The sequence below is a fragment of the Heterocephalus glaber genome, unplaced genomic scaffold (assembly GCF_053883595.1).
Source record: "Heterocephalus glaber isolate CG9 unplaced genomic scaffold, H.glaber_assembly_v1.0 deba00000676, whole genome shotgun sequence".
Lineage (NCBI taxonomy): Eukaryota > Metazoa > Chordata > Mammalia > Rodentia > Bathyergidae > Heterocephalus > Heterocephalus glaber.
In genome coordinates, this window is record NW_028258156.1 from 21,529,798 (window position 1) to 21,543,316 (window position 13,519).

Below are 13,519 nucleotides of genomic sequence, written 5' to 3' on the forward strand. Positions count from 1 at the left end.
GTTGTTTTTAAGGTTGAGAAGAAACTATCTCTAGATCCTTTGTGAAAATGCTCTTTTCACGGGGATTTCTCAAAAAACTAAAATTAGGAATTCTATTGGACCTGATTATTCTCCTTCTAGGTACCTTCTCAAAATAGTTAAATACCAATGTTTATAGCAGCACAATTCATAATAGCTAAATCTTGAAAGTGGTCTATATTTCCATTAACAGATGAATAAATAAAATATAGTACTACTACAGTACAATGTAGTACTACTGCAGTACAATGCAGTACTACTCTGCCATAAAGATAAATTTGAGTCATTTGCACCCTGTAGACCTCAGGTGAAGTGAAATAAATCAGACACATAAGCTTCAATATCACATGGCTTGAGAAACCCGAAGTATAAATAATTTAAAGAACAAAATAAAAGATAGACAACAGAAAATAAGGAGATAGATCTTTGGCAAATGGGAGAGGGAGGTAGAAAGAGGAAGAGGAAATAGAATTAAGTTGTGTTATATACATGTATAAAAATTTTTTTTCACTGTCTAGTGAATGATATATCTGCAACTCTCACATGAAACATTTTTTCTGTGGTTGAGTATTTGTTATGAAGTATATTATAACTAGCTAATATGCTTGGTAATTAAGCTATGATACTGGGAAATTACTAGTCCTTTGGCTGTTGTCATTGCTGTGCCGTTTTCAGAATCGTACAGTAACAAACTTGCAGATTTGCAAACAGTGTTAAAGGAGCCCACCTGGCAATGTATCGTATGTCTACAAAAACTACCTGCATAAGTTAAATGCACTACGAACTGCCTAGGTATAAAGTGGTGGCATCTATTCCTAATGGTGTTTGTTGCACTGTTTTGTTATATTACAACTGCCATTAAAAGAATTACTGGGAGATACTGAACAATTTCTATTCTGACCTAATATATTAATTTTAAATATTGTTTATAACCTGACTGAATTAGCTGTGTTTAAAACTAGGATTACTTCAATTTATTTCTTAAAAAGCAAAGTGACACAGTATGAATATTTCAAAATAATTTTTAATTAGCAAGGACAAGGGGGGAAACCACCTAAGGACTGGTAGAATAAACCGATCCTTTCTTTAGCTGACACCAATATTTTTCCCATTTATTATTTTTTTTCTTTTCAGCCCTGTAAAACCAGTTCAGCAGAAGGATGATGACCATACCTGGTTCCCATCGATGGTGTAATCATGCTTGGTGGCATATACTTTCCCTACAGACACTGCAATAGCATAAGCCACTACAGCGATGGAAAATGATGCGGTCAGCATCTCAGAAAACATGGCCACAGGTGGAAGTACAGGAGGCAAAAACCTAGTGAAGTTTTAAATGAAAAATACTGTAAAGATTTGATGATTTTTTTTTCCCCACATCACCAAATGTTACATTCACTCAGCTACATGTTAGACATAAAAGAACGTGATCCAAGAGAAAAAAAAGTATGTCAGAGGCCTGAACAGTAGCATCTGCTTTGACCCTTTTTCTTTTTTGGGGGGTGGGGTACCAAGGATGGAACTCGGGTCCTTGCACTTGCGAGGCAGGCAGCAGAACCACTGAGCTAAATCCCTGGCTGCTTTGACCCTTTTTTCATCAGAAGTTAGTGTTATTTCTGATATGAATAAATCTGTTGTTACTCAATGTTTTTGTTTTTTTTTTGGTACCGGTGATCAAACTCAGGACCTTGCTCTTGCGAGGCAGGTGCCGGAACCACTGAGCTAAATCCCCAGCCCTGTTACTCATTCTTTAAGGCCATACACACTAGGATTTCTCCTGACAAGAGTTTCACTCTAACTTGAACTTAAAAGATAACCTAGCCATTATACGAGATTTACTTTGTATGAAAACATGTCAGTTCTGTTAAAGACACAGAGAACATATACTAATGCTAAAAGAGCTTGGTAGAAAGTTAAGAGCCATAACATTTAAAATCTTCTTGAGGCCAAAAATGATTAAATTTGTTTCGTTAGCACAGTGCTCCATAGTGACTAAAATACCCTGATGATTGTATAGTCAAATAACCACTGTTTGACAAAACCAGAGCTTCTCTGAAAACTATTAAAGAAATAAGCCAGTGGCACATGCCTGTAATCCCAGCACTTGGAAGGCTGAGGCAGGAGGATCACTGTGAGCTCAAGGCCAACCTGAACTACATAGCAAGACCTGTCTCAAAAAAACCCAACAAACAAAAACAAAACAAAACAAAAAGAAACATATACGTTTATAATCACGAGAGTGTCCCCAAATATGAAAATTTGGGAGAATACTTTGATGTAACTATAGCCTATAGACTTTTCATATGGTAAAATCCCAGAGAGCCTCAGCCATAAAAAAAAAAATCTCCAACTGCTTTGTTTATGGCTGCATAAAGTTGAAGTAAAATTCTTAGAGAAAACCATACAGAAATTTAGCACAGCTGGTAGCAAGCATCCTAGATAGTGTTGAATCTACTTCTTTCATTTTGTTAATAAAAGAACAGAGACTTAGAAAAGTGATTTGCCTGAAATGAATGTTACATATTAGATAATTTTCTAGTTCTGTCTGGTTCTCTGTCTTTGTTGGGCTTTCTCCCCTCGAGTGAGGGGTTAATTTTCAGACTCCTTCACCCCCAAATCCCATCCTACCCTGCGTGTAGGCTTTACAGTGGACCCCATCTGCAGGCAGACTGGGTGTTGGAAACCCTAATTCAGCACTCACGCGTCTCAGTACCACATCACCTCCTAGTATGGATATGACCTTGGACCTCACTTCTTAAAACCAGGCTCTAAGGTTTTTTTTTCTGAGACCCAGTTAACCCTACTTCAGGTAACAGGCCGGTCAGGATAACTTCCCAGTCTTTCCGAGTGTTTCATTTTGATAGTCACCTAAAGCCCATTGCTTACCTCAAAGCCGAAAAAATGAGGATGTGAGGGGTAGGCCTTGAAAGGCCAAAGATCTCACAAAGGAGAACAGGTGTGATAAACATAATGCCAGCCTGTACATTTGGCAAGTGTGTCACTACTCCATTCAAAGAGGGAAAGTGGCCTTTACAAAGCAGCCAGGAAAAAAACCTCTGATTGTGTTGATTCCCCCATCCTATGTCCTATCCTGCTTTTCTTCCCTGAATCATAATTTCAAATACAACTGCAAAGCCATTACTTAAAAACAATGGCAGGAAACATAGCAACAAAGGGGATCTCTGGCACTGCGAGCAGAGGCCCTTTATCGATGTGCTGAGCAATGAGGCAGAAGAAAGTGTAGGGACTAAAATTCAGAGGACAGAGCAGTCCTTGTTATGGATTAAAACAGACGTGTGCACACGCACACAGAGAACCATGATGACAGAAGAGCAAAAGAGGAGCCAGGCTATGCTGAGTGAGGACTGGACACATTAAGAAGTGCAGGATAAGGATCAGTTGCATAAAGAGAAGGGTAGGCTGTGACTGGCTCTATTAGAGGCTGCTGGTGAGGTAATGAGGGCTCGCCAGTGAGTGAATCCTAGTGTCCTGATTGGATAGAAAGAGGTTGTGCATTTTTACCAGGAGGGAAGTAGAAAGAAGGACATGGAGTCATCGTTTTTGGCTGTCCAAGGGGACATTGTTCCTGGGGACCAAGCAATCCTAACATATGGTCCGATCCTGCATAGGATGAAAGGAAGCTTTTAACAGCTGCCTGATTGGAGGAGTGAAGTAGGCTGGATCAAAAGGTGGAATACCGGGGATTTAGCTCAGTGGCACCGCTCTGGCCTCACAAGCGCAAAGGACCCGAGTTTGATCCCCAGTACCAAAAAAAACACCAAAAAACAAACAAACACTACCAAAAAGGTGGAATATCACTGCCTCTGATTGTTCCTCTTCCTTTCAAGGAACTGCCTTGCTCCCTTCCAATCTCTCCACACCACCCTTCCCTTCTCAGGTCTGTTAGTATCATTAGAGTTGTTTCTGTGCCACCAAGTGAGATCCGATAACAAAAGCCTTTCTTGTGGCTTGTTTATAATGACACAGGCTTGGACATTTTATCCCTTCAACAAATATTTTCTGTGAGGCTACCTGTGAGGTAGGTACTGGGCCAGGGGACACAGCTGAGCAACACAAAACAGGTCCCAGCTCTTGTGGAGGAGCTTCTAGTCCTCAAGGCCAGGCAGGTTAAGGAGATGACTCAAGCAACCAAGTGGCCTGTCAGCAGATTCCACATGATGAAACCCGAAGGTGAGAGGCTGCAAACCCGTACTTAGGCAGAGGGGGCCAGGCAGATCAACTTAGGGCAGCCGAAGTGAGTTCCCCAAAACAATGAATGGAATGTAGATTTATGGGAAGGGCAGGTCTACGGCCCACCTATAACTTGTTATGTATTAGGAACCCTAACAAAGGGGATCTATGAAATATATTTTTATGTAACTGTTTATAACGCCTCATATGTTATGATGACAACTCCATTATTCAAGGAGTCACACTGCATCTTTTAATTCCTCCCAGATGTATAATTCACTACCAAAAGGTTGATCCTGTCATGTAGAGTATTTCAAATTGATTTGATCAGAAGAATCACTTAATGTACTTTTGAAAGTAACTCCCAGGCCTCTCCTCTGGAGAGCATAATTGAATAGGTTTGGAGTGGAATCCAGGACCCTGTGTTAGAACAGTTTTCATGATTCTTGTAAAAAAAAAACAAAAAAAAAAAAAACCCAAAAGAGAAACAGTAGTATGTAACTTAAGAACCATGCAGCCGGTTGTCATTTTCCAAATGTTTTGGAACTGGTATTAGAATTGTAAGATTGATCAAATGGAAGGTAATTGGTTTCCGAGGTGATGGTTTCCTATGTGTACCAGGAATGAGCTTGCCTGAGGAATTTTTATTAAGAACGTGAAAAAGCAAAGATCAGTACAAGCCTCTCCGCTGGTATGAAGGGAGGGAAAACTAGTACTGACTGGTTAACAGCAAGTGTCATCACAAATGCCATCAGTTAATCTTACAAGTGAAATTCCTTGCCACCCCATATGGTGACATGATAGTGTAAGGCACGGTGTCCTCTCTGCACACTTTCTGAGCCCTCTCCCTGGCAGTTCACAAGCTTGAGGTGAAGTTTTGGCTGCTGAATTACCTCCTAAAGGAGAACTTCCCCAGGGCCACACAACTAGACTGGGACGGAGCTGGGGCCTTGGTCTTTTGTGCTTCTGATCCACCAAAGTTCTAAATATATAAAAATCCCAATTGGAGATAATGCAAATTATGTATAGGTACAAAAGACATAATGATTATCTTATCTAAATGGTGAAGAATTTAGGCCAGATGCCCCTGCTTCCTTAAGCAGATTGTTCATGGTGCAGTGTTACTTATCATGACTGCATATATGTTCTATTATAGTTATACCTTTTTTTAAATTATAGTTATACCTTTGAGTTTAAATTAGTATTCTGGTGTTAAAAGTACACATCCTGCCTCATTTTGAGAACATGAAGGAAGTGGAGCTCATAGGAACTTTTTTTTTTGGTACCGGAGATCGAACTCGGGTCCTTGCGCCTGCACAGCAGGCGGCGAAACCACTGAGCTAAATCCCCGACCCTTAGGAACTACTTTTAAACAAATAGCTTGAACTTTACCTACACATGTACTATTTGTGCGATACTTTGGACAAATACATGTTTAAGATCACATGCAGGACCGGGAATTTAGCTCAGTGGTTCCGCTTCCTGCCTCTCAAGCACAAAGTCCCGAGTCCGATCCCCCGGTACCAAAACAAAACAAAGAAAAGATCACATGCAAATGAGACTACTGAAGGAGCACTGGTGAAGTGAAGCCTGTAATAAAAGATTTCATGGCGGGTGTGGGTGTGTGTGTGGGTGGGTGGGTGTGTGTGTGTGTGTATTTAGCTCAATGGTTCTGGCGCCTGCCTTGTAAACGCAAGGTCCCAAGTTCGATCCCCTGTACCACCACCCCCGACCCCCCCCCCCAAATTTCATTGGGCTGGGGATTTAGCTCAGTGGTTTCGGCGCCTGCTGTGCAAGCGCAAGGACCCAAGTTCGATCCCCGGTACCAAAAAAATAATAATAAAAATTTAAAAATAAAAGATTTCATTAAAAAGAAAGGACTGGCTTAATATATTAGTATTACCTAAGAGGAACACCATACTCACCCGCTTGGGATGGATTTAACAATGCCAGCATTGTAATTTTTTTCCAAGTTCGCTCCATATGAAATGGCAGTGGCAATTATTGTCTGAATAAAATAAAGAAGATGTAAAACAAACTCCACTGGGTTTGGGGGGGGGGGTGTTTTATGGTGCTGGGAATTAAACTAGGGCCTTATGTATGCTAGGCAAGCACTCTACCACTGAGCTCTCCTCCGCAATGAGAGCAGTGGTACAGCGGACCGAAAGCGTCCTCCTCCTCTTTGCTGGGAGCGGTGCTATGCCAATCCGGAAGCCTCCTACGAGCTGGGAGGAGCTGGGAGCGGCGGTACGCTTCGGTACGGCGGCCCAGAAGCCTCCGCCTACAGCCCTCAGCCCCAAACGTCACTGGTTTTAATAATGCCTGCTTGTCAACCTTATTAACACTGAATTGTCCAACTATATATTCTACTTACCACAATTACTTCTATAGGAATAGGGACTGGGATTTTGTGTTTAAATCGATCATTTAATTCCTTAACTGCCATACAAACGATGATGGTAAGTAATCCAGCAATGAAATCTGCAAGATTGGTATTGCCAATATTTTGGAAAATCTCAATCAGAGTCTGTAAAGAGAAAATAGTTTTATATACTTCTGTCTACACAGACTTGCACACACAAAGTCAATTCTTCATGAATCTTCCCACATGAAAAATCATATCCACATCAAACAACATGTAAGAGTTTAATGTAAAATCATAAAAATGTGTTGGCTAATACAGAGACTATTAAGCGTATGTAGTCCCTGCACTATACAATATGTATATAAAGCTACTACTGATGGCTTTCTTGGAGAAGTAAAACTATGAGTGATTTCTATATTCTTATTTTTGCTTCTCTGTATTTTTATAATAAAAATGAAGAACTTTTCAAAGAAAGAAGTCATAATATGTCGTCTTTTACTTCCAGGAAACTGTAGAAGTTTATATCATAAAATAGTTTTATAGATGCAATTAAAGTGGCCTTTCAGCATTTAAGTAGAGTGTTAATTGAAACTAAAACATGACAAACCAAAAAGTCCTAATCGTTTTTTGGTCTGGATTAGCCAGCATTTTAAGTAATGTCCTTCCCTATATCTGAATGATGCAGAAGAACTCATCAAATGTTTCATAGGTAGATAATGTAGATAGAAGGGCAGTGATTCATTATTTGTGGCAAAGAAAAACTATTGAATTAATATCTAGGCCAAGTACAAATCTTTAAATTAATTTGGTACCTAGTTCAAACTTAGTTCATGACTAAGTAATTATTTCCAAGTGGGCAGAGAAGCCAGCTCAAGAGGAACTAGTTTGTTTTGTAAATATGAAATTTCCAGGAATCAAGGGTGCTCTTCAAAGAAAAGCAGGGGGGGAAATCCCAGGGAAGAACACTGGTATCCTTGTTACAGTACAGTATTAACCTCTGTCCTGTATAAGTCATGACTTAAGAAGGTATCCTGCAATTCTTTGAGATAAGTGATCTCCCAGGGAAGGTTGCTTTTCTTAAAATAAAGGACTAGAGCCATCTTATAGTTTATAACACGTATCGAGTTTATTTTTAACAATAAGTAAAATCCTTAAAATAATCATAGTGATAATCTGGTAATAATTATATAACAAACATTAAGTAATCTAGGAGTCATTCCCAGGCAACCTTAATTCTCTGGAACACATTCAAAAGTAAGGGAATGGGGGAATATTGTGCAAGCAAAATGCATTCCCCCAACTGTCTGAACACTTAATTTATAGGAAGCCTCTTGGACTTTTACTCAAAGTGTATTTTTGCTCTTACTTTAAACCCAGTACTAGCAAGTTAACTTCATCAGTTTTCTAGTCACTGACAATTGTTACAAGCAGCTACACTGACAGAAACAAGATGAAAAAGATGACAGCCAGGTGAAAAAGAAAATAGAAAACTGCCACAAGCAGGCACATAGCAAGCAGTTAGGGCTTCTAACCCAGGAGCACACAACCCTACTACCTATCTCAGAGGGTTGAAAGTTGCCAATTCTTTTGGGCCCTGTCACATACAATGTCGGGCACATAGAAAGAACTTGGTTTACGTTATTCTTTTCATTATCATGAATGAATACCCCTCAGGAGCTTACTATTTACTTCCCAGAGACCCACCACATGTTAACACTGGCATTTTTTTATTCAACGTTATTTTAGTCATTATTGCTTTTCCCTCTTACCAAGTCCTCGGTTCATTTTGAGGTCTTCAGACTTCCTTATTCCCACAGGGGTGGTCATTTTTGTAGCCTCTAACACATCTTGTTTTTACTTGTGAGCATACTTTCTCCATCAATTATTCATTTATTCTTTCATTTCCATTCACTAGGTTCACCTACTTGACAAATACTTATTGAATAGCTACTAATGTGCCAGCACTGTGTTCTCCCTATTCAACCCCCTCAGCACATTCCTTACTGAGTGTGCTCACCCCCTTGTGCAAACATTGCCAGTTCTGCAGCTACCCAGATATAGGAGGTCTGGGCCCACACTTGATCTGGAACTCCAGCCATTGCTGGACCTCTGCAGAACAAGGGAAATAGTTCTTCTGGTCTCCTAGGACTGTGTTTAAGAAAAAAATGTGCTCCAAATGATCCAAATTTGACAGGGACAAAAGAGACCAGGAACCCCCAAATCAAGTCAAAAAATAGTTTTTAAACCAATCATTAGGCGATTTATTTCCTGTTGAATGCTATTCTTCAGGTCTCCATTTAGCATGTGCCATAGACTTTTTTAGTGGACTTAATTTTCTTAGAGAAGTTTTAGACTCATGGGAAAATTGGGCAGAAAGTATAGAGTTCCCATGTCTGTTGTCCCCACCCCAAGATTCCACCACTATCAACACCCTGTATTGTACCAGAGTGGTATTTGTCATAATTGATGAACCTACTGTCCTACAATTTTGCAAGAAATTCCTCACAAGCTAGCCAAGTTCCATAAAGGTATTTCAATTATCCCTAAATGGTAGTAAATATAAACTTCCTGTTCTGAAAAGAAAGAATGGGCATGTCTGTAAATGATTGCATAAGGGTTCAAAGAGCCAGTTGGTCCCTGAAAGAGTTTTGTGTATGCCATTACTATTGCAATCATTTATGAAAGAATCCTTCAGTAAATGAGATTAGTGGTAAACTCCTCCAAGAAAGATTGTAAAATATTTTTCTGGAATGTGGTTAACTTACTACAACATCATTTACAACTTATAACATTATTTTTGTTGTAAGGCTGTACTTTGGTTTGTCCTAACCCCTTCCCCCAAAGAAGTACAGATGAATGGAAGTAATGAATATTGTAGGAGAAACTACAGTATTAGGAGTGAAAGAAAAAAACTGTAATTCACAAATGGCAAAGATACAGAATAATGTAATAAATAATTATTATATAAATACATAATTATATAATATATAATATAATGTAATATAATATAATATAATATACAGAAGAAAGAATGACAGGATGTTGGCAGCAATTTAAAATTAATACTGTAAGGGGCCGGGGATTTAGCTCAGTGGTTCCACCGCCTGCCTCACAAGGGCAAGGTCTGGAGTTCGATCCCCGGTACCAAAAAAAAAAAAAAAAAACAGGTAAAATTAATACTGTAATACTCTGGATGCTACCGTATAGTGCTCAATTATTTAAGTAAATCCCACAGTTCTCTTAATAGTGATTGTTTTCCTGCAGTTCACTTTAGTGGTTTGTCTCAATAGACAAGGGGAGCCCTCTCTGCTTGCTTTCTAAACTGACGCAGCCTGTACCATTTCTTCTCCTAATGAACAGAACTACTACACTGAAAAGTTCTGCCCAAAAATGAGAGTTTTGAAGCTTAGCTTGATCAGACTTATAACTTTGAACTTAGTTCAGTAAGTTATATTTATATCATAATAAAATACCAGTTTAGAGGGCAGTCTATATATACATAACATATCTGATATCAGGAAATGCCTAATAACAAGAGGTGATTATGAGGGTTTGTTATCTTTGTGGAGATAAGATAAACTAAAATAAACTCAGCTCCAAAAGCTAACCAGTACTCTTCCTTATATATGAGGTACGCTTGAAAAATACAGTGGATGTTTAAACTTTTTAAAAAATTACATTAAAAGGTACATTGGCACTAATCCCCCTCAAAATATTCCCACTCACTTCGAACACACTATCCCATCGTTCTTGCCCTTCTTTCTTTCTTTCTTTCTTTCTTTCTTTCTTTTTTTTTCTTTGAGACAGGGTCTCACTTTGTAGTTCATGCTGGCCTTGAACTCACTATGTAGTCCAGGCTGGCCTCAAACTTGCCACATCTTGCCTCAGCCTCCCAAATGCTGGGATTACAAGCATGTGCCATCACACCCAGCATCTTGCCATTTTCTAAAGCAGTTCTGGAAATCCTCTTTTATGAATGTCATTAGTTGTGCTATTGTGGCTGCCTTGATGTCCTGCATTGACTTAATTTTTTTTTCTTCTTCTTCTCTTTTTTGGTACCGGGGATCGAACTTGAGTCCTTGCGCTTGCAAGGCAGGTGGTGGAACCACTGAGCTAAATCCCTGGCCCTTGATTTAATACTTTTACCTTTCATGGTCATTTTGATTTTGGGGAAGAGCTAGAAGTCACATGGTGCCAGATCTGGTGAATATGGTGGATGAGGACACACCATAATGTTTTTATGAGCCTGCCCCTAGGTTGGATGGCACTCGGCAGCAGCATTCACTGTATTTTTGGTCACACCTCCTAAAGAGATTCATGAAAGGGATATTCAGAACTGCTTCTAGAAATGGCAAGAATGACGGGGATAAGTGTGTTCAAAGGAAGGGGGAGTATTTGGGGGGGGATTAACGGTGATATGTCTTTTACTGTAATGATTTTTCATTTAAATATTCACCATATATTTTGACCACACTTTGTAAAATGCTGGGCACAACTTTTTCTTATGGCTTCATATACTCAGGTAATGCTGGGCAAGAATGATTATCTAAGACATACAGATAGATGATAAAGCAAGTGTAGTAAAAGGTAAATGGTAAAGTCTAGATAATGGGTATAGAGATGTTTACTGAAAAATTCTTTAAACTTTGCTACTTGCTTGAAAGTGGTTATAATAAGACACTAGAGAAGAATAATTATCTAAATGAAATGGTTGGGAAATTCTCCCAACATGATAGAAAATATAGTAAAATATTACTCATTACTGAAAACTTCATTATCATGAGTTGAACTACGTTTAGAATACTAAACTGTAATACAGAATCATGTTATTTATGTTTTAGTATTTTGATAGTATATTAAATTAGAATTACTCTTCAGTGTATTCTTAGAGTCTCACCTATCTTTGAGTACAATGTATTTCAGTTTATATAGTTGAGTTTTGTTTCTATATACATTAAATCTTCTACATAGAAATTTTCATAAGAAATCTTGAAAGATTATTCAGTACACAGACAACTAATACATGTATTCATATGTATTGTTTTTTTTTTTGTTTTTTGGTACTGGGGATGGAACTCGGGACCTTCCTCTTGCGAGGCAGGTGCCGAAACCACTGAGCTAAATCCCCGGCCCCCTCATATATATTGTTTAATGCAATGTATTATTTAATCCAATTGTTTAATGTAGCATAAACTAATTTTTTTGCAGTTCATACTACCTTTTTAATACACCAGAGGTGCTTTTTATTCAAAGATCTAAGTGACTGTCATAGATTAAATGGGACTCCTGTAGCGATTATGTAAGGTGAAAACGTGTTTTTTATGATTAGGATTAGTTCAAATGTCTTTTAAGTCTTGATTTTTTTCCATCTTGAGCTGGAAAGTAACCCTTTACTTAATCAAAATATTATACCTAGCTCATAAATTGTGCCCTACTATGTGCCCCAATTGTGATTTACATGAATTTTCTCTTTTTAATCCTCACAACTCTAAGAAGTAGCCACTACTATTAACCCTATTTTACAATTGAGGACATAAAGGCTTACGGGTGTTGACTGTAACATGCCTATGGTCACAAGGTGGTGGGTGCTGGAACCAAGACTCTATCTTGAGTCTGTTGAAGTTAAAAATCAGCCCATATCTTAATCACCATGTTATTGTCATCCTCTATTTCCACTGCTTAGAGTAGTATCTGGCCTGCAGTAGGCACACAGCCATATTTATTGACTGGATGGAGTAATGTGGGCTTATGCCACTGTTACAAAATTGAGCAAATTTCTGACAAGCTTACTCTTTAATATGTATGCATGGCCTTACATTGTTTTAGAAGCTAATAGGTGGGTAAAAGACTCAAACTCCATTTTTTTTTTTTTTTGGTACCGGGGATCGAACTTGGGTCCTTGTACTTGCGAGGCAAGTGGCAGAACCACTGAGCTAAATCCCCGGCCCTCAAACTCCATTCTTGCTCTTTTTTTTCTTTCTTTCTTTTTTTTTTTGTACCAGGGATTGAACTCAGGACCTTGTGGTTGCAACACAGGCAGCGGCACCACTGAGCTAAATCCCCAGCCCCATCAAACTCCATTCTTAATGGGTTTTTTGTTTTGTGTTGTTGTTGTTGTTTTTGGTTTTTTGAGACAGGGTCTTGCTATGTAGTCCAGACCGGCCTTAAACTCACTACATAGCCCAGGCTGGCCTCAAACTCGCAGCAATCTTCCTGCCTCAGCCTCCTTAGTGCTGAGATTACAGATGTGCACCACCACACCCAGCAGGTGTATTATTTTTTCATAGTATCATTCCCCCTAAGCTAAAGCAACATCATGTTTCTATTATTACCATTATTCAAGCATCAGTAACACACTTCATATAGAACATATTTAGATCCAAGAACTCCTTCAAATCAAATTAGTGTGATCTATAGCCTTCTTCTGCATCTCTTTTGCATGTTGAATCACCTCTGAATCTACTGTTCCTCTTCATTTATAATTGCAGAGACATGTACATTATATATTTTGTGTACTTTTATAATTAGAAAGGGCTTGAGAACTACACTTCCAGTCATTTCATTTTAAAAACAAGAAAGATAAAAGGCCTAAAATAATAATTTCAAACAATAACTTCTTTAATACTTGCTATGCCAGCCCCTGGATGGAGAGCTTCTCATCTGTTCTTAGTTTAACAATTCCACTGAAGTACATGCTATTAGCATCTACTAACCCACTCTGCAGAGTAGAAAACTGAGGCATAGTGATTTACTCAGACAGCTAGAAAATAGTACAGTCATAATTTGAGTCTAGGTCCACTCAACTCTAAACCTGAATTTCCAGCTATTGCCCTACACTAGAATGTGTCCAAGGTCATTTAGCTGATCAGGGCAAAGCCAAGACTATGGCCAAGTCTGTTGCATCCCAGACTGTCTTTACACCACTACACCACTTTGTTTTCATTC

The 13,519-nt window shown here is 38.8% G+C and overlaps 1 protein-coding gene across 2 annotated transcripts in view; it reads right to left on the reverse strand.

Annotated features, from left to right (window-relative positions):
* The window catches only part of Slc26a4 (solute carrier family 26 member 4), a 50,852-nt gene that overhangs the window by 21,519 nt on the left and 15,814 nt on the right, over positions 1-13,519 (reverse strand). For both annotated transcript variants that reach the window (XM_004839657.3, XM_087206719.1), the window contains 3 exons: positions 6,584-6,736; positions 6,135-6,217; positions 1,192-1,339 (listed from right to left, as the gene is read on the reverse strand). In XM_004839657.3, coding sequence (XP_004839714.1) covers positions 1,192-1,339; positions 6,135-6,217; positions 6,584-6,736 — 384 coding nt within the window. The remainder of the gene's footprint in view (positions 1-1,191; positions 1,340-6,134; positions 6,218-6,583; positions 6,737-13,519) is intronic.